The following is an 18,697-nucleotide window of genomic DNA, read 5'->3' as shown; positions in this document are numbered from 1 at the left end:
CCACCCGTGACACCGTGACGAGACCATGATGACGACGACGACGATAATAATGATGATGATGGTGATGACGAAGTGTTTGACTTGAGGCTCCACTCACAGCAGTTTGATACCTCAGGAGACTATTTGGCTCGCGACCGATTCCAAGGTTAAAGGATGCAATTTTCCCAAACATCATCTAATGAGAGCCTGATGTGATGCCGGCAAATTCGATCTTCTTTCATATCTTCTGCCTCCAATGGCTACAAGAGCAGCGCTTTATCTGCTGGCGTTGGCTCCGCTTGTTTTATTGCAAAAAAAAATTGCAAAAAAAAAAAGGAAACGTTTCCACATGTCAGTGTCTCCTGTCACATACATGATGTACGCACTTGAAAAGAGCAGCGTTTTGTGATGCCGTATGTCTCCCAGTAGCATGTCAAATAGAAACATTCCTTTACAGTTTTTTTTTTTTTAACCACAACAAACTCTCTGTCTTTACAATAATCCAGACTCCGCAAATATGCATTAGGATCATTACATCAGCAATTATTGGTTCTAAAGTGTCACTGTCACAAAGCCTTTCAGTAACTCACGGCCATTTTAGAGCGTTTTGATGGATTTTTCCAAGACCGACACAATATTGTGTTCTGTGACAACATAAGCACCAGGCTACCTCAGAACGACCTAAAACATGGGTTGCTTTCACAAAAACATTTTTTTAATTGATCTATTTCATTTACTTCCAACTTTATGTAGATCTAGGTCAGGGGTGTCCAAACTTTTTGCCAAGGGGGCCAGATTTTATGTGGTAAAATGTCGGGGGGCCGACCTTGGCTGACATTCTTTACATTGAACAACAATATTGTTCAACAAATTTTAGTAAGCCAGTCTGTTTCACATTTCCATTTTTATTTTAATTTTAATTAAAATTAATTTTAATTAATTTTAATTTAAGTCATGTCTTGTTAACTCGTGAGTGATGCCCTCTAGTGTCTAAATGCTATTACTCATTTAGTGAATGCTATTACTCATTTAGCCACTAGAGGGAAGCAGTACTCTATGAAACATCACTCACCAGTCTACGAGACCTCAGTCAATGCAACACGTGTTCCATTGCGCCCAACCTGCGGGCCAGACGGCACTGATTTTATGACGGGGGCCGAGGGCCGGATGAAATTCGACCGCGGGCCGGATTTGGCCCGCGGGCCGGACTTTGGACATCCCTGATCTAGGTGAAACAAAGTCCCAGGGTTGCTTCGTTAACGCTTTGTAGGGGATGCGACTGAGTTTATCAAAAAAACAAAAACAAAAAAAACGCAGAATGAACTAATACGATATTGATGATTTTGGCTGGCCTGAAGTTTCTTGTGTTAGACCCTCACAGTCAGCAGTGTTTTCCTGGAAAACAGCGGGTTGCCACGGAAACAGTGTTTCACCCCCAAAAAAATCCAAAACTTTTTTTTTCAACATCATCATAGCCGAAACATTTTTGCCAGCAAATATGACTTCGATTAGGTTATTGTCGCACCCTGCCTTCAAATGTGCGAGGCACATACACAAAAATGTTGTCACTTCATCGGTGTCCTTGATTGGGATGCAAATCGCCTCAAATTCAAGCTGACTTATTTGCAGTTAAAGCAGGTCCTGTTTGTCTCATTTCAGTTCCATTGCAGCGGTGATGTTTAAAGCCGAAAAACTGTCCATGGTGCAATATTTATGGACTTGTCTTTGAATCATGCGAGAATAAAGGACACGCAACTTTCCATGGCAACTGACAAGCCGAGCTAACGTAGCAGTCGACAGCTTCCGTCCATCCGCGCGTGTATCGCCCGCGTCTGTCGGAATGTTTATTGCAGTTGTGAAAGGCCGCGTTGAACCGCTCACATGTGATTCGGGAGAAATGCAACGTGTAGTTTGACAGCCATCGGTCGGTCTTGGCCTTCTTGGAGCGTGACATCATTCATTTTTATCATTCCCCTGGTTTGCCACAGCAGTAGCGGCATTTCCACGTGAGAAATTATTTCCCGATGGAGCCAGAGGAAGGAGAAGGCTCCGCCATCCCGCTTGGAGTCGGCGTGTCTCTTGGAGGCGCTGAGTCTTGCCAAGTCTGGTGAAACAAAGCCCGCGTTTGGGCTGGCTGGCGCTGTGTGCAGTGAGGAAGCGTCGACAAAGTTTTGCCAGGACGCAATGTTTTAACCCTTACCGGGGAAACCTCACTTTTTCCCCGGAGATCTAGAATGGGCAAATTACGGCCCATGGTCCTTTTATGTCAGCATTATTTCAATCATTTACAGGACTGACATTGAATCAGGAGTTCAGAACATGTACATTCTCCTTCCTTATTCCAGGGATTGCCCCAACACTCCAACAATTTACCAAATAACAGCTGCCCAAAACGACATTTGTGGCATAAAATTAACAATTGTTCTCACTCTTAGTGAGCATTAGAATTAGAATAAGAGGCTTTGGACAATTTTAACTCAAACAATGGCTTGAAATGATGAATCGATGAGTCAAGTAGTTTAGGATTCAACTGATGATTTATTAGTTGCTGATTAACCGTTGCGCCTCTACTTTTGGAGCTTGTGACGCAACCCTGTGAAAGTTTGAGAATTCTTTTTCAGAGGTGTCTGTTGTCGTAGACGTGATGTCATTTTGAAGGCTGAAAGTGCAAAGGTTTGCAGGGTCATCAGATGTTGGTTTTTGTCCTGAACTCAAACAAAATCGTTTATTGATTTTACTGAAAAGTAATCCGAGCCGCCGAGTGCATTTCATCGCTACACGACGACTTTTCATCTGTGCTCAGTTATCTGGCGTTCACAGAGGGGAAGTCTTGTAGGCTACTAATTGTCTTCAAATGTTTTGTTTTGTTTTTTGCTCTCTCTCACTTTTTCTCCCATTGAAATGTTTTGATGTGGCTGCCACCGTGTGATTTTCGATAAAAGTCAAAAGGGTGGGCTGCCGCTGGAAAATGTGACAATAAAGTTGGCTCGGGCATCGTTTGTGTGATAAGATTCAAAAACAATCACTGTTAGCTTAATTTATGCTAACGAGTGCAAATGAGGACAATGCAAGCCGCTGACACAATGTTGAATGTGTTTATTGGAAAATATTTGGCAGTTCCCTCGGACTTAAAAAAGTCGACAACAAAATACACTGCAAATGTGTGGTCTGTGATCCCCGCTCAACAGCAGTACGTAGACCCTTTCGTGCTGTTTATTCAAGAGTTTTACGCATTCCCCACACACCCCCCCCTGCCCCCATGTTTCACTGTTTGGTTCAAATGGCACCATCATCAAGTGGTGTGAGGTCTTATCGAGGCGACAACAGCTATGTGAAAATTGAGAGGAGAAAACAAAAAAGAACAGGTACTCATGGCTGTGTGAAAGGAGCGACTGACCTGTGTTGCTTTCGCGCTGCCAAACTTTCATCTGTTTGAATCGGACTTTGGTTGTTTTTCCCTCATTCATAATTTACCTGAAAATTGGACCAAGCGGTCATATTTCACACAGAACCCAGCTAGTTAAAATTTTCTTACCCATTTGGTGCAGTGTTAAAGGTAGTCTCTGTCTGACTGAGTTTATGCAACAAATTGGAGCTGCACACAGTCCCGCACCAGCAACACAGTTGAACTCCCTTGGTGCCGCTCATTTGGTAAATTTTTGCCTATTTCACACAAAGTTCATACACAAATTGTAGCCAGCATTTGTGTTACGAGGGCAACAACCCATTTCACGCAGAGTTTACGTAAAAATTGGAGCCTCACACAGCCCTGCGCCAGTGTCCTGCTTTGCTGTGTTCTGTGTGAAAATGTCACCGACTTTGGGTGTTTTCACACTACCGTCCTACAATACAGGCCGTGTCAATTGAGGTCTACTTTTTAATTTTCCCCCTTGATGAAGTTCCTTTTCTTAAATGTGAACATATTTTCTGTAAATATTTATTATGTATTCATATTTGTCCCTTTCACGCAAAGTCTACCGCTAGAAGCAAATTAAGTGTAACAGTGCCAAAATACTATTTGACAGTGACAGTGGAGCATTAAAGGTGAGTGTCGGGTGTTAAATTCCCCAGGCTTCACCCCTGTGCCAGGTTTCACACAGCCAGCCATTGTTCTGCCTCTGTTGCGCCTGTGGTGGTACCTCAGAAAGCCAAACCTTTACCTGATCTTTCACACGGTGTCCATACCTTTCATGCAAACCGGCAACACTGGGAAGAAAAATAGACTTGGACAACCAGTGTGAAAGATGCTACAGTTTTCCATCGTGACCCAAAATTACATAATTTTATCGGAAATCCCCAAATTACAGTGAAGGGTTTAAAGTCAACATGTGTGGTCGCTAGTTTAAAAAAAAAACGAACGGTTGCAAATACGTTTGTTGGCTGGGGTCATTTGGTTTTCTGGGGTTTTAAGACCACGCCTGACGACGAGCGCACACAGGAGAATGCTGAGGGGGAAACCTTGAGCGGGTCGATCAAGTTATTCTCCAGCCTGACGGCCACCAACATAGAATCGCCGCTGCGCTCCGGATCGCAGATGCCCTCGTCGGGAATGCTCCTGGAAGATAGGCGACATATTTGAGGGGGGGGGGGGGGGGGTGAATGTAAGACGAGGCTTAAGATGGGGAAAGGGTCCCGTCCTTACCTGATCTTGTTGTTGTTGAGTCTGAGGAAGTGCAAGTTAGTCATCTCGTTGATGCCCGAAGGCATGCTGAGCAACTGGTTGTGGTCCAGACACAGCTCCACCATGGAGTGGTAAGACCCGAAGAAGGACTCGGGTTCGATGCCCTCACCGTCCAGTTTGTTGTAGGACAGGTACAGGTACTCCAGTCCCGGATCCATGTGGGCAAAGACGAAGCCTGAGGTCCATTCGGGACATTTTCAAACGTTAGGCTGTGTCCATCATTGGTTTCATTCAGTAGGATGTCAAGCCAATGTTTGAGATTCAAAGAGGGTTTAAAACAAGAGTTAGTATTTGGGTTTCGCGTCAGGGTTTTCAAATAGAGTCTCAGGCTACGGTTGGGGTTTCAAACCCGGATTATGCTTTCAAGTCAGTGTTTCAAACCAAGGTTTCAAGTAGGGATAGTTGAGCCCTGGTATCAGGCCAATACAAGCCTTATTTTTAGTGATCATATACTGGTGCAGGATGGCAATACCAGCCATGTTTAAGCCAAAAAAGTCTGACATGATTAAAGTCCCTCTTCAGTATTAGTTGCCGTTACATTGCGGCAGTTTGGCACATCGGTGAGTCATCATCTCCGTCAGAAAGGAAAGTCTTTGTTCAGTTAGGGTTAACGTTTCAAACAAGCTTTAGGGTTTTTCAAGCCACAGTTAAGTGTTCCAAATTAGGCTTTCAAGCCATGGGTACAGTTTGGGGGTTTGAAGTTGGGATTCGGGTTTCAAATTTGGGTTTCTAGTCTGGATTGGTTGGAGTTTTGAAGCCAGGATTAGGGTATGCACTGTCTACGCAGGTACAGTGTATATGGTGGTGTCCACCCACCAGGTATCCTCTCAATGCGATTCCCCACCAGCACGAGGTGAACTAGTGACTTGGGCAGGTACGACGGCACCAGGTGCAGCCTATTGTAGGAAAGGTCTAGGGACTCCAGACTCCTGCAGCGGGGAAACATGGCGACTAGTGAAGGGCAGAGGACTTTTTAGCTTAGAAGACATCTCTCGAAATTACCACTCACTCAAGACAAAGTACTCAGGCGAGCATGCGAGCCAAAAATAATAACTCAGCCGTCGGTCATGCGCCGCTGAAGGTCGTGAAACGAAAAAATCGAAACATTAGCCGACTAGTAGGCTTGATGCGAATTCCTGATGGCTCTGCCTGAGCGCATTGTGTTCCTTCCTGCTCTGAAGTATTTCAGCATTGCAGCCGTGAGCATGTTAGCAGTCTGGATATCTGGCTCGAGCACCTGTCCACTGAGGCATCAGATATGCTGACCATTAGCACGTTAGCATCTTAGCGATTAAAAACGTTATTTTGTATTTGTTTTATGTTAGCATACTGCCTGTTAGCACCATAGCATTTTAGCCATTCTTGTGTGAGAGAGTACCTGACTACAGAGCATGATGTGAAATCATTATTGGTCTATCTTGGACATGGTACTCAACTCAACTCAACTGTATTTAGAGAGCACTTCCAAACAGCCATCGCTGCATACAAAGTGCTGTACATGGAGCAACATATACAACAGTAAAGCAACAAATCGGTAACAAAGACGGTAGAAAGCATCGAACAGCAAAACCAAGCATAAATCTGAGTCATGCTGAGTCAAATGCCAAAGAATACAAGTGAGTTTTGAGGCGGGTTTTAAAGATGGGCAGCGAGGAGGCTTGCCGAATGTTCAGTGGGAGGTCATTCCAGAGAGAGGGACCAGGACACACAAAGCTAGTCGGGCCCGATTATGTGCCTTCCTGACCAGGAAAGACAAACACCAAATTGTCATGTTTTGTAAGATTAATCTTTCGTCTGATAATCGGGTCTGATACAGAGGACTAGATTCTAGATCAGTGGTGAAACAGAATCCTTGTGTGTGGTGGTTTTGAGGTTATCGGAGCACACCGCACACAGGACGACCAAAACAGTTCAATGCCTGATTTTTTTAAAATTTCTATCTTCATGTGTGTGTTCTGTAACAGATAAACACTCGTTCAAGTGATGAAGAAACTTTCAAGATTTTTGAAAATTTGAAAAAAACTTGTCTGTGCAAGGACCAAGTTCGTTCTTTTGTCAAAATGCTATCTTGTTATGACAGCACTCAGACTGTTAGCTTGTCAGCATGTTGTCCGATCTTTTTGTGAAATAGAATTTTTGTAAAGGGTACGATGTGAAATCTAGCCACCTCACAGCTTTTTGAACATAAAGGGTGCTCCCATGGTGCTAGCATCCCGAATGTTAGCATACTGACGATTAGCATGTTAACATTTGATCCATTCCAGCATGAAATGATGTCTGACTACAGGGGACTCCGTACTGATTTTGCCTTGTTGATAAATGATATATTTTGTCAGCGTAGCCGTTGTTATCGTGGTTAGCATTCCACACATGTTGCCAGACCTGTGGTGGATCCAGGCCAGTGGGGCGATCCTGGTCTCTTCCAGCCTGTTGTGCCTGAGGGAAAGCACATTGAGGTTTTTGCTGTGGTTGAAGACGCCCGCTGGGATTTCTTCAATTAGGTTGTTCTCCAGGTACAACTCCTGAAGGAAGCAGTAGCGTTTTCAGATTTTTCTTCTGTACATTTCAACATTTGGTGTACATTTCTTCTGGTTTAAAGGGAGGGGGGTGGGGCGCGACACCAAAAGTGGGGTTGGTTTTAGACACTCGTCATACACTCAGTGACCTCAGTCAAGTTTATTTGCCAGATCTCACTGTGGTTTGTCGGAGCTGTTTTCACTGTATATTAAATCTCCAAAATGTTTCTGACTATCCACCAAAATTGCCTTGTCAGAAGGCAGCAAATGACGCAGAGATGAGCACATACCAGGAGTAAGGGAGGGAGGCCCTGTGGCATTGTTCGGAAGAGGTTTCGTCCTAGTCGCAGGTAGGATAGCTGGACCAGGGGCGCAAAGGCCTCGGGGTCCACGTTGGCCTCGCTCAGAAGGTTGGCTTCCAGCTCCAGAATCATCAAACTAGCCAGACCTGCAAGCACGCTCAAGTGTAGCGCGACACGCTACAGGACGCTATCGATATAGCGAACGTCATTGTCGAGTTCCACACCCCTCCGGTGACTTAAAGTGCGATGCCATACGATACAACTCAGACAAATTACGATTATTCATGCCAAGTACAATGTCATATGATACGATTTACTCTGATTGCAATAACAATACAGTTCACTCCATTTGCAATACGATGACAATGAGATCAAATTTGAGTCGCGAGAATTACAACGCAAAACGATATACTTTTATTACGACGTGACAGGATGTATTCTCACAACAGTAAGATGCGATTCGATGCGATCGACTTCAGGCGCGAATACGATAGGAGTCAATTATGATCCCCTGAATTTCCGAATGCTCTATGATGCTTGTTACTCCAATTACAATTGTCATACATGAGGTTCTGCTGGAAGCGATTTGGCTTTTGTTCAATTTCTATAGAAAAAATAAATCGCAGTGATAATAGTAGACAGTGCCACGGACCGTTGTTGTGTTCTGTGCGGTATCACCTTGAAACGTGTTTCCGTGTATCTTTTGCAGTCGATTCTCGTTGATTTTCAACTCCTGCAGGCTCAGTGGGAGATCAGCGGGAACCACTTCCAGAAGGTTCCCGTCCAAGTACAGACGCCGTAGCATCTTCAGATTCTGGCGCGCACGCGTTTATTGACAGAGAAATGAATTTCTGGAATATGTCGATGCCAAATAGAAAGATTGCAGTGGTATATGACATATACGGTCGGCTGGCGCGTCTCACTTGAAAGGCTCTTTGATCGATCCCTGCGGACGTGAATTTGTTCTTCTTCAAGTTGATCCATTCCAGGTTGGGAATGCCGTTGAAGGCCGCCGCCGGGATGCTGCTGATGTTGTTGCCTGCGAAAAACCTTTAGCATGAAAGCAAACGCTTGGCAGAGCTACTAGCGACATCTACAAGTGTTAGCTTGCAGCTACTTGCCGTTTCTTGTTTACTTGCATTGTGTAGATTTGCTGCACGGTGAAATAAAAGGTCCAACATTCATTCATTCATTCATTCATTCATTCATTCATTCATCTTCCGAGCCGCTTGATCCTCACTAGGGTCGCGGGGGGTGCTGGAGCCTATCCCAGCTGTCTTCGGGCAGTAGGCGGGGGACACCCTGAATCGGTTGCCAGCCAATCGCAGGGCACACATAGACGAACAACCATCCACGCTCACACTCACACCTAGGGACAATTTAGAGTGTTCAATCAGCCTGGCACGCATGTTTTTGGAATGTGGGAGGAAACCGGAGCACCCGGAGAAAACCCACACAGGCCCGGGGAGAACATGCAAACTCCACACAGGGAGGCCGGAGCTGGAATCGAACCCGGTACCACTGCACTGTGAAGCCGACGTGCTAACCACTGGACTACCGGGCCGCCATCGTCAACATCGTTTTGCTTTTTTCTGTTGGGTGTGAATGTCCACCATCGATGTGGTGTGAGGGAGAAGATGCGACACTCACCTTCCAGGCTCAGAGATTTGAGGTGTGGCATGAGGAGAGGAGGGAAGTACGTCAGTCTGGCATTGTCACAAGTCAGCGTGTCGTCGGCGAGGTCGCAGCCGGGGGGAAGACCTCCTTCCTGTGCCGCCACCTCCTTCTCTTCCTCCTTTTCATCTTCCTTCACTTCATCCTCTGCGGCAGCAGGAGGTCCTGGGATGGGAGCAGGGGGGAGATCCGGTTCCTCGGGTTCTTCGTCTTCTTTGGGGGGCATTTGGAAGACATCTCCTCTCAACCACACCTCCTCCTCTTCCTCTTCTTTCAGTATTTCCTCTCTCAGCTTTTTCTCTCTCTCCCATGCTTCTTTCTCCTCCTTCCTCTTCTCCTCCTCCATTTTCCTCCTCCTCTCCTCTTGCTCCATCTTCCTCCTCTCCTCCTCTATCCTCCTCTGCCTCTCCTCGTGCTCCTTCCTCTTCCTCTTCTTTACCTCCTCCCGTTTCCTCACTCGCTCCTCTTCCTCCAGGTGCTCCTCCTCTTCTCGCCAGAGGATGCGCTGGATTTCCTCCTGGCTGAGCTGGTGGGGGGTGGTGGTGATGGAATGGTGGTCGTCACGGTTACGGGGCGCTGGGGAGTCACCAGAAAGTTCAAGACTGAGGTCGGGATCTGAGGCGGGGGCAGTGTGGGAACGGCCGATCACCGGGCATAAAAGAAATGGGAGACGGGAAGGGAAAATGTGGAGGAAGGAAGAAAATGAGAGAAGGATGGAAAGATGGGCAGCGAGACAGACAGACAAGATATGGACAGACAGCCAGCTGTGTGTGAGTGTGCTGGACAGACAAGCCGCATCCCACATAACACGTACTGTGTATGTGCAGTCAACACATACACTGGCAACCATGTCATACATGCACCTCACATGTGAAATTAGTCACATTTGACCCCCCCCCCCCTCCCCCCGAGCCCACTGAGTAACATTTGCAAGTGTATGCAAAGGTAGCGAATCTTGCAGTCTTGGCTGGGTTCACTTAAGGTCGCAAACATTTGCCAGACGTTGGCTTCTACATTTCTTGCGGGGCTAAAGGGAATTTTGAACATGTTCAAAAATTTCGAGTATAGATTAGTCGACATTTATGAGTTGAAAGTGTGAATTCATTGATTACTTCACTGCATTTTCATTTTGACCCCGGCATGCGCACGTGGTGATGATGTCACCCACATCATCATCACCCTCATCCATCACCCTTGTTGTGTGTCAGTGTTTATGCTACGGTAATGAAAATGACCCCCCCCCCCCCCACCCCCGCCACATTCTCTCCCCACCTCCACCCCCACGTGAGACTGAATGTGCTACACACATTTGCAAAGCCAAGATCCACATCGTCCCGGCCTCACAGATAGCGATATGGCGGCATGGCCTGGTTCTCACGTATTGCGTTAGTACCTGAGTCCATGCAGACGGGGCAGCACTCCCCGGCGGCGGCGGGCGCCAGCGGCCCGCGGCAGGGCGCCAGCGGGCAGGCCAGCTCGTCGCAGACCACCCGCCCGCCCGCGCATAGACACGTGACGCACGGAGTGGGAGACCACACGGCTTGGTTGAACATGGTCATGCCTTGGAACACGCATTGGCCGTGCTTCCCTACACACACGTGAATAGTAGCCGCCATTAGAAAAGCTTTTTTTGTAATTGTGTGATTACTGGAGAGCATTGAACAGTTTTTTTCTTATCACAGTGGTATCTGATTCATATTGCATTCGTGGAGTATGAATGAAAACGTGTCTTCATCCATCTCAGAGGGGCTGGCATTTTATCCAGCGACGCCCCCTGCTGTCGACTGGAATTGACCTCAAAGTACCCTCGGGCTCGCATTGTGATACATCACGTGAACAAATTCAGAACACAGATGAACCGTGAGGTTTGCGATGCAAGACCGAAGGCACTTTGACGTCAATTTCAGTCCTGAGCGGGGCGAGTGGTACACAATGGCGGCCCAAAACTTAATCCTGCTCCTTTTGTTAGCACTCACATCGTCAGGTACAATACAAGGGAGCCAGTTTCATGCCCAACTGGCACTCACTGATGAGATGATGCACTCATGTTGCTGTGTGCCTGATTATTGCCATTGTGTGTCCTCTTATCAACCGTCGTGCTTTTGCATCAGACCCGACAAAGCTGTCATCATCTCTTCCCCGTGCTTAACCCTTGTGTGCTCCAAATTAAAAAGGCCTTAAGTTACGCATTTTACAATTTTTGTAATGATGTATTTTGTGTTATACAAACATTCTTTTTTTTTTTTTCAAACACTCAAAATGTTCAGAGGCATCTGTGCTATCCATACATATATCGTTTTTATTAGTTCTTTGGGATTTTTTATTCTTTATTTTTTGCAAAAGAAAAAAAAAATTGTGTCTGGAGGTCCCAACCAAGCCCTACTAACAATCCCGACCGGACGTGCATTGGTTTGAAGCCTCCTGCAAAAAGGCAAACTCATTTGCGATCCTCTGGCGCCACCTAAAAGTTGCACAATCGGAATGACCTCAACCCAACAATGTGGCATGCATACGTCTGTCCAAGCGAAAACAAAGCGATTGACGTAAAAATCGCGTGAAATGCATGTTTGCACGTTAGGTTTACGATGCATTCAAAAATATGAATTATAATGGGTCTCTATGGTGCAAAATATGTAAATTGTGAAGATTAAGGTATCAAAACGTTTTTTTTTTATTGCTGCAATGCCTGAGAATTATCAGCCGGTGACGTCATGAAATTTAGGCCATTTTAGAACCCCTCCATAAGTTTCAGCTCTGTCGTGTTTTTCTGAATGCCTTTGCCTTTGATTCAAAGACATCAATTTACATTTATCGCAAGCGATGCACTACGAGGGTTAAGTGCACCTTTCAACAGCAAAGGAACCATGTGTGTGTGCGCGAGTGCCGCTGAGTCAGCTTAGCAGAGCAACAAGTGAGTGTTTGTGGCCGTTTTAAGTGTGCAGAATGTGCGAGCTTTATTTAGGAAGCTTTTCTCTTGTCCTACCCTGTCATCTACCGCTGCATTGTTCTGCCGCCATTCGGCTGTCTACGTTTACAACCACCTATTAGGAGCTCGCTCGCTAAGTAGCTCACCACACTGGAGTCCAGCTATCAGCTATTATCCATACGTGGTCGATGATTATTAGTTTTATTATGTCAAAATATGAATGAAAAGATTCGCTCGTCTGAGGCCGACGTGGTCACCTGACCTGGTAGAACGTAGTCGCTGGAGTGTTGCTCCGGTATGTCCCTGTCGGACTCTAGCAGGACCACGTTCCTTTGGACAGGCTGCGCCGGAACGCGGGGACTGTTAGGAATGCTTCGGCTACGAAGGAGTTTAGCGCGCCCCGATCTGACTCCAGCCTGACCTGCAAAACCCCGGAACCCACAACAGCCAAACGGCAAAAAAGTTAATAACGGTGTTTTGGCTGCGACTCGATTCTTGTGGTTCTTGTGGTCTTCCTCACTGGAGGCTGAGCCCTCCCTTACCATCGGCTATTTTCACACGGATATTACGCGCAGTTGATGGAGAAGATCTGAAATTTATCCGAGCGTACCTTTCATACGCAACCCAACGAGACAAGGAATTTGTTATATATTTGTCCGATGGCAGCAATTGCTTGCTCTCACATAGTCCAGACTCTGGACTGTGTGAAAGGCAATAACAGGAAACAGGGGTGTAGAGTGCAATCATTTCTACCATTTATTTTTCATACCTCATTACATACTTTTTTTTTTTGTTGCTGGATGTCTGTATGAAAGCATCTTACCTAGTCTGTCCCGTTTCCTCTTCATCCGTCGCATTCCTCCATCCGGCTGGCGTGGTTTTCCCCGCCCGTTTTGTGCGCCCGTCATGGTGAAAACCAGAAGCAGCCATAGAGCTGCGATAAGCAGACCTGTCCTCATACCTTAACAAACACACACACACATATGCACACACTCACCATCAAGCTCCAACTGAATCTTTTCCTCCTGTCAAGGAACAGGAAATTTTTACCTGCTGCACCTTGGTGTCAACACGGATGTTTGTGCTGCTACTGGCCCTCGGATACTTTTTTGTGTTTTTTGTGCATGTGCTTGTGTGTGTGTGTGTGTGTGTGTAATTAGTAGTCTGAAGTCCTGTCATGATTAAAGGATCTACCTTGACACACACCTGATAGTTTGGTGTGAATATGTGAAGATACGGCTATTTTCTGTGTACTGCGGCTATAGTTTGGCTTCAGGTGGACATTTTTGGTCCATTATCAGGGTCCTTTAAAGACCAAAACCTACTAAGATTTTAGTCATGTTGCTGCTAAAATTTAAATGGGTTCAGTAGTCTGGTGGATGATACTAGGTCGAGAACATTTTGGAAAAAGAATTCAACCTCGGCGGCCCGGTAGTCCAGTGGTTAGCACGTGGGCTTCACAGTGCAGAGGTACCGGGTTCGATTCCAGCTCCGGCCTCCCTGTGTGGAGTTTGCATGTTCTCCCCGGGCGTGCGTGGGTTTTCTCCGGGTGCTCCGGTTTCCTCCCACATTCCAAAAACATACGCGGCAGGCTGATTGATCACTCTAAATTGTCCCTAGGTGTGAGTGTGAGTGCGAATGGTTGTTTGTCTCTGTGTGCCCTGCGATTGGCTGGCAACCGTTTCAGGGTGTCCCCCGCCTACTGCCCGAAGACGGCTGGGATAGGCTCCAGCACCCCCCGCGACCCTAGTGAGGATCAAGCGGCTCGGAAAATGAATGAATGAATGAATTCAACCTCTGAAGCCAATTCTATTTTGCAACATGAGATTTGGTAGAGTTGTCTGTCAATGTCTGTAGACCTGCAAAAAAAAGTCTCAAGAAACAACGCCCCAAAAAAGACAAGTATTGTTCTCCATGTTTCTAAAATAATATCAATATGTTTAGTCCCTGAAGTCAATTTGCTTTAATAACATAAAATTTGGTAGGCTTGTTTATCATGATTAGACCCACAAAAAAACATGCCTGCCGTATTAATTTGAATTTGCCATTTTGAGCATTTCCAGCAGTCCCACAGGAACAAACGTTTCCTCGAGATTTTGTTTGATTGCAGCTAACCTTTTATAGGAGTGGCTGGCAACCAGTTCAGGGTGTACCCCGCCTACTGCCTGAAGACAGCTGGGATAGTCTGCAGCACGCCCATGACCCTCGTGAGGACAAGCGGATTAGAAAATGGAAATTGGACTTTTTATAACTCATATACTAGACAGATTGATGATGCTACTCATAGAAATAGATACATGCAAAAAGAAAATCTCATATTGGTTGTGAGTGGTTAGGAGAAGTGAGCCCAGGGGACATTTGATAGCAGACCACATTCTTTGTAACCACTTAACCACCAACTCAAGTTCTTGGTGAACATAAGAACTGTTTCTGCTGCCCCCGTGCGGACAGTAAAAAGTCACACCTGACTAAACTGTTTTGCCATGTGTAAGGCTTAAGTATTATACATGGAATTAAATAAGTCAGCGGGAGGGAGGATGGGGGGCAAGAGAGAGTGAGAGAGAGAGAGCGCATGACTAATGCTTCATGCCTCATCTGTCCTCAGACAGAAGAAAGTCGAAGGAGGGGAGACGTGAGACGTGGAAAATATTTTTTTTCCCTTTACGATCCTGGATGAGCAGGCTCACATGGAGCTCAAACGCAGGATAAAAATATTTGTGTGTCTGTGTGTGTGTGTGTGTGTGTGTGTGTGTGTGTGTGTTAATGAAAGCCAGACAATGTGAGCTGCTCTCATTTTTTCCTTGTTAAAGTGACATTTTACATGTACTTTATTCAGAACACTTCCCAGAGGGGAAAAAAAATCCACTAAGGGAAAAAAAATAAAATTTCAGTTCGCCATGTGACATCTCTCAACTTTGGTAAAGACATATTATTCCATCATATACAACTAAAAGACTCATTAAAGTGCTTTGAAATTCAATATTTAGACTCAACGCTGATTACAAAATTTGGTGCTTGACCTGGCTTGACTTTTTCCAAAGGAGTTTTTTTCCCAAACGGATTTATTTAGTCATCAGACTTTGTTGCCATGCTCCACCTACACGCAACAACAAATAATCCAGATTTTCAAAATGATTGCACTGTCCATCTGTCAGGTATACATGCTTCAAATTTGGTAGCAATTGCTTCAAACTAAAATGGCTGACATCCAGTTTCTTTTCGAGCATGGCTTCTTGAGACTTTTTGTGGGTCGACTCATAATGGAAAATGCCTATTTTCTTTTTGCAAAGGTTAACTGGCTTTGTGGGCTGAATTTAAAGCATAATAGCCATAAAGAAACAACAATTTTAAGTTTTTGTGCTCGAACTGTCACTTTGAAACAAAGTGGCTAACTTCCTGTGTCTTTTCAGATTTAGCTTATCATGACTTTGTGGGTCTAGTCATCATGGACATGTCTACCAAATTCCATGTTGATAAGGTTAGCTGGCTTCAGGGGCTGAATTTTAGAATAATATCATCGATGAGATCAAACACTCGGATGACTTTCTTTGACATTTTGAACCACATTGAACAAAAATCGTAAGCTTCCTGTGTGGTTTTTGGATGGCTCATTGAGATTTTTGTGGCTCGACTCGGAAAATGTGCCGATCAAATTTCATGTTACAAGTCAAACTGTCATTGAGGGGTTATTTTTTTTCGAATAATAACAAAAAAGAAGTCGCCACTATTTCAAGACTTTCCGTGACAAAATGGCCGCTTCGAAACAAAATAGTCGACTTGCTGTGTGTTTTTGGGGCCTGGCTTCTTCAGACTTTTTTGTGAGTCTGCTCATGATACATGTGTCTACCAAATTTCATTCTGCTAATTCAAAGTGGCTTTGGAGGGTGAGCTCTGGTCTGCTGGATGTGAGCGAGGCTTGCTGGCTTCAGTGACCAAATATGGTTCTTGCCTGCTAATAGGGAAAAATGTTACATAAATACTGATGACGACGCTCCTAACAATGAAACCTCCGCCTGACGACTAGCCTGTGTTGCTAATCAGAGAGTATATACTCAAATTCATTAGAATTCAGCATCACCGAACAATGCAAGTGCACCGAGGAGGCGGAGCTAATGACTTCAAGACAGATAGACAGGCAGGAAGTGGACCTTACCAGCACTTTGAAGGCCAAATTCTTGCTCCCTCGTTCCTCCTCCTCCTCCTCCTCCTCCTCCTCCTCCTCTTGTGGAAGCTTCTCAAGAGATGTGTGTGTATGCGGAGGTGGATGTGTGTGCATGTATTCAGATATGCTCCTCTACGTCTGTGTGTTGTCCAGAAAAGTTTCTGTGTGCCTCGCAGTCGTGATTGCGTAGCGAGTGTGGTGCAGCAAGCGAGCAAGCAAGAAGAGAGAGCGAGGGAGGAAGAGAGCGAGCGTGTCGAAGGGGAGCGTCACTCAGGTCTGGAAGGAGGTCAGAGTTCATGACGAGGCCAAATATGTCACTCAAGTGTCCAAAAACGTCCACCGGCCCCCCACAACCTCAACTAAGGCTGGGCAATATCGCCTTAAAACAAACAAAAAAAAAACAGCACAAAATTGTTTCTTGTTGGTCATCAAAATCTTTATTAAATTTTTATCTAATAAGATGAGAAAAAGGGGAAAAAAAGATTGAGATGGCAACATACGGACGCTGGAATCTGATTGGGTGGGTGGGAAAAAAAACACTTGAAGATTATACTATTTCATGTAACAAATAGAACTGTGGTTATCTATGCAGTTCAGTGCTTCTGACCATCTGTCTGTTTCACAAAATCCGAATATCCAATTTTAATTAACCCCTGCGCCCTCTTCTTTTCACGCTCGGAAAATCAAATGATACAGAACAAATTTAGCTTCTGGGATTTTTTTCCATGTCTCCTCATACCCAACAAGTTTGGAGGTTTAAAAAAAAAAAAAAGTAAATCAATGACGTTTGAAAAAGTCATATTGTGACAATCCAAGCTTCTTCTTTGGAAAACGATATCCGATAAAAAATGAAATGTTTCATGAAGTAACATCTTTAGAAAACACACACAATTTCCAAATGAAATATTTGCAGCTTGGAAGCACATACCTCAGATCAAAAGTGTTGAACATGTGGCCTGAGAGGTCAGAATATTAGGGACAGCTGTCAGTCCTTTGAACTGTGTTTACTTGTATCGAAACATGTTGTGATACTGTAACAAACATCTGGCACACACACACACATACGTGTTCTTCCTGTAGTTTGATTTCGCTTTTCCTTTTCTTCTTCTGGTTCTTGTGGGTCATGATAGACTCTCCATATGTCGTGGTTGGGAAAACAAAGTGCCGAGTCAGCTTTGATCTCGCATTTCAGCTGGGGGACAGAGAGTAGGAGAGGAGAAGCCTCTGAAAACGTTCACGCCTCCTTCTACCTTCTTTCTCTGTTCAGCACTAGATTTGCTTCAACCAAGCTTGTTACGCCCCCTGCTGAGTAATCGCACGCCACACACATCCACATTAATGGAACTGAAGGTCAGCATATGTGTGCGTGGGAGGGGGGTCACAAAGAGACGGTGGATAGGTCCCATGCTCATCTGTGTGTATGTTTTTGTTTGTAGACCAAATATGAGGGTGTGGTTTGTGCTCCTGGTGACAATTCATCATTGCTGACTTTTCATCATCCGGATCTTCCTGGGTAAAAAAAAATGTATTTGAATGAATGTGCCATGCATTGCAGCACTTTGAAATGTTTTGCTTTTCTTTCTTTCATGTCAGCTGTATATTTTTGGTGCACTGGTCTGTGGATGTGTCCAAGGAAGGTGAGGTCACCCCAAAAGTGGACCTGCTCACCAAGATCCCAGATCGAGGTGAGATGCCCCTCTCGCACAATATGACAAGAAGAGGAAACGTCATTATATTAATAACATAAATAATTTTCTCCACAGCTTTGCAGCTGTTCCAGTCTCAGGCTGTAAGTGGTGCCGCCGAGGCATTCCACAGCCTGCTGAGGCTGCTAGGGCCTGAAGCTGCCTTGGACGAGGTCATCCGAGCGGCGGGACTCATAACTGATTAAATGCGTGATGATGGAAATGTCATCAATAGATTACAGCTTCCCGAAAAAACAGGCACAAATTGTTGTATTGTTTTTTTTTGGTAATTATTATTCAGTAAAGTTGCACTCTGTAATATTGTACTTTGTATAAACATTCAGTAATGACAATTCAATAGAATGTCAAGAATTAAACAGTTTGTCCGTCAAAATGATTTCATCTTGGCTTCTTCTGGTGTGTGTGATCTGGCCACTAGGGGGCAGTTTTATACAGTCATGCAGACAAACGAAAAGTGTCACGACAACTGTGTGACTCGCTAATCTTTGTAATTGTAGTGATTCCTTGCACAGCATAAAGAATATACAGCAGACGCCCACACACTTGGGATTTGGCACCCTTGCATTCTAAGATTTTTTTAAGAAAAACTTTTTCCTCCTCTTTTTCCACATTTTTTTGTGAAAAACGTTTACTAGCAATTATTTATAGCTTGGGGAGTGGGGGTTAAAATTCCCCTCCATTTGTCATTGATTCAATGTCCCGCATTGAAGAAGAATATTCACCACTTTGACACCGCGCTGAGCATTTCTCC

At 45.0% G+C, this 18,697-nt stretch overlaps 2 protein-coding genes across 8 annotated transcripts in view; one reads left to right on the top strand and one right to left on the bottom strand.

Annotated features, from left to right (window-relative positions):
• The window catches only part of ecm2 (extracellular matrix protein 2, female organ and adipocyte specific), a 58,262-nt gene extending 41,748 nt beyond the window's left edge, over window positions 1-16,514 (bottom strand). The window contains exons 1-12 of one of the 5 annotated variants that reach the window (XM_052076301.1): window positions 16,232-16,512; window positions 12,902-13,039; window positions 12,341-12,499; window positions 10,546-10,740; window positions 9,129-9,767; window positions 8,402-8,517; window positions 8,157-8,292; window positions 7,467-7,624; window positions 7,043-7,182; window positions 5,477-5,589; window positions 4,622-4,835; window positions 3,061-4,534 (exon numbers count right to left, since the gene is read on the bottom strand). In XM_052076301.1, coding sequence (XP_051932261.1) covers window positions 4,366-4,534; window positions 4,622-4,835; window positions 5,477-5,589; window positions 7,043-7,182; window positions 7,467-7,624; window positions 8,157-8,292; window positions 8,402-8,517; window positions 9,129-9,767; window positions 10,546-10,740; window positions 12,341-12,499; window positions 12,902-13,037 — 2,175 coding nt within the window. In that variant the 5' untranslated portion in view covers window positions 13,038-13,039; window positions 16,232-16,512 and the 3' untranslated portion in view covers window positions 3,061-4,365. Of the gene's footprint in view, window positions 1-3,060; window positions 4,535-4,621; window positions 4,836-5,476; window positions 5,590-7,042; window positions 7,183-7,466; window positions 7,625-8,156; window positions 8,293-8,401; window positions 8,518-9,128; window positions 9,768-10,545; window positions 10,741-12,340; window positions 12,500-12,901; window positions 13,040-16,231 lie in introns of those variants that run through there. The other 4 variants (XM_052076302.1, XM_052076303.1, XM_052076304.1 and 1 more) reach the window with 4 other exon arrangements.
• Window positions 1-18,302, top strand: part of cenpp (centromere protein P) — a 66,034-nt gene extending 47,732 nt beyond the window's left edge. For all 3 annotated transcript variants that reach the window (XM_052076364.1, XM_052076367.1, XM_052076366.1), the window contains exons 7-9: window positions 17,677-17,753; window positions 17,834-17,925; window positions 18,004-18,302. In XM_052076364.1, the coding sequence (XP_051932324.1) occupies window positions 17,677-17,753; window positions 17,834-17,925; window positions 18,004-18,131 (297 nt within the window). In that variant the 3' untranslated portion in view covers window positions 18,132-18,302. The remainder of the gene's footprint in view (window positions 1-17,676; window positions 17,754-17,833; window positions 17,926-18,003) is intronic.
• The last annotated feature ends 395 nt before the right edge of the window (window positions 18,303-18,697 follow it).

This window comes from Hippocampus zosterae, chromosome 9 (genome assembly GCF_025434085.1).
Source record: "Hippocampus zosterae strain Florida chromosome 9, ASM2543408v3, whole genome shotgun sequence".
Taxonomy (NCBI): Eukaryota; Metazoa; Chordata; class Actinopteri; order Syngnathiformes; family Syngnathidae; genus Hippocampus; species Hippocampus zosterae.
Note: the sequence above shows the minus strand (reverse complement) of the source record. Positions and strands in the feature narration are given on the sequence as shown.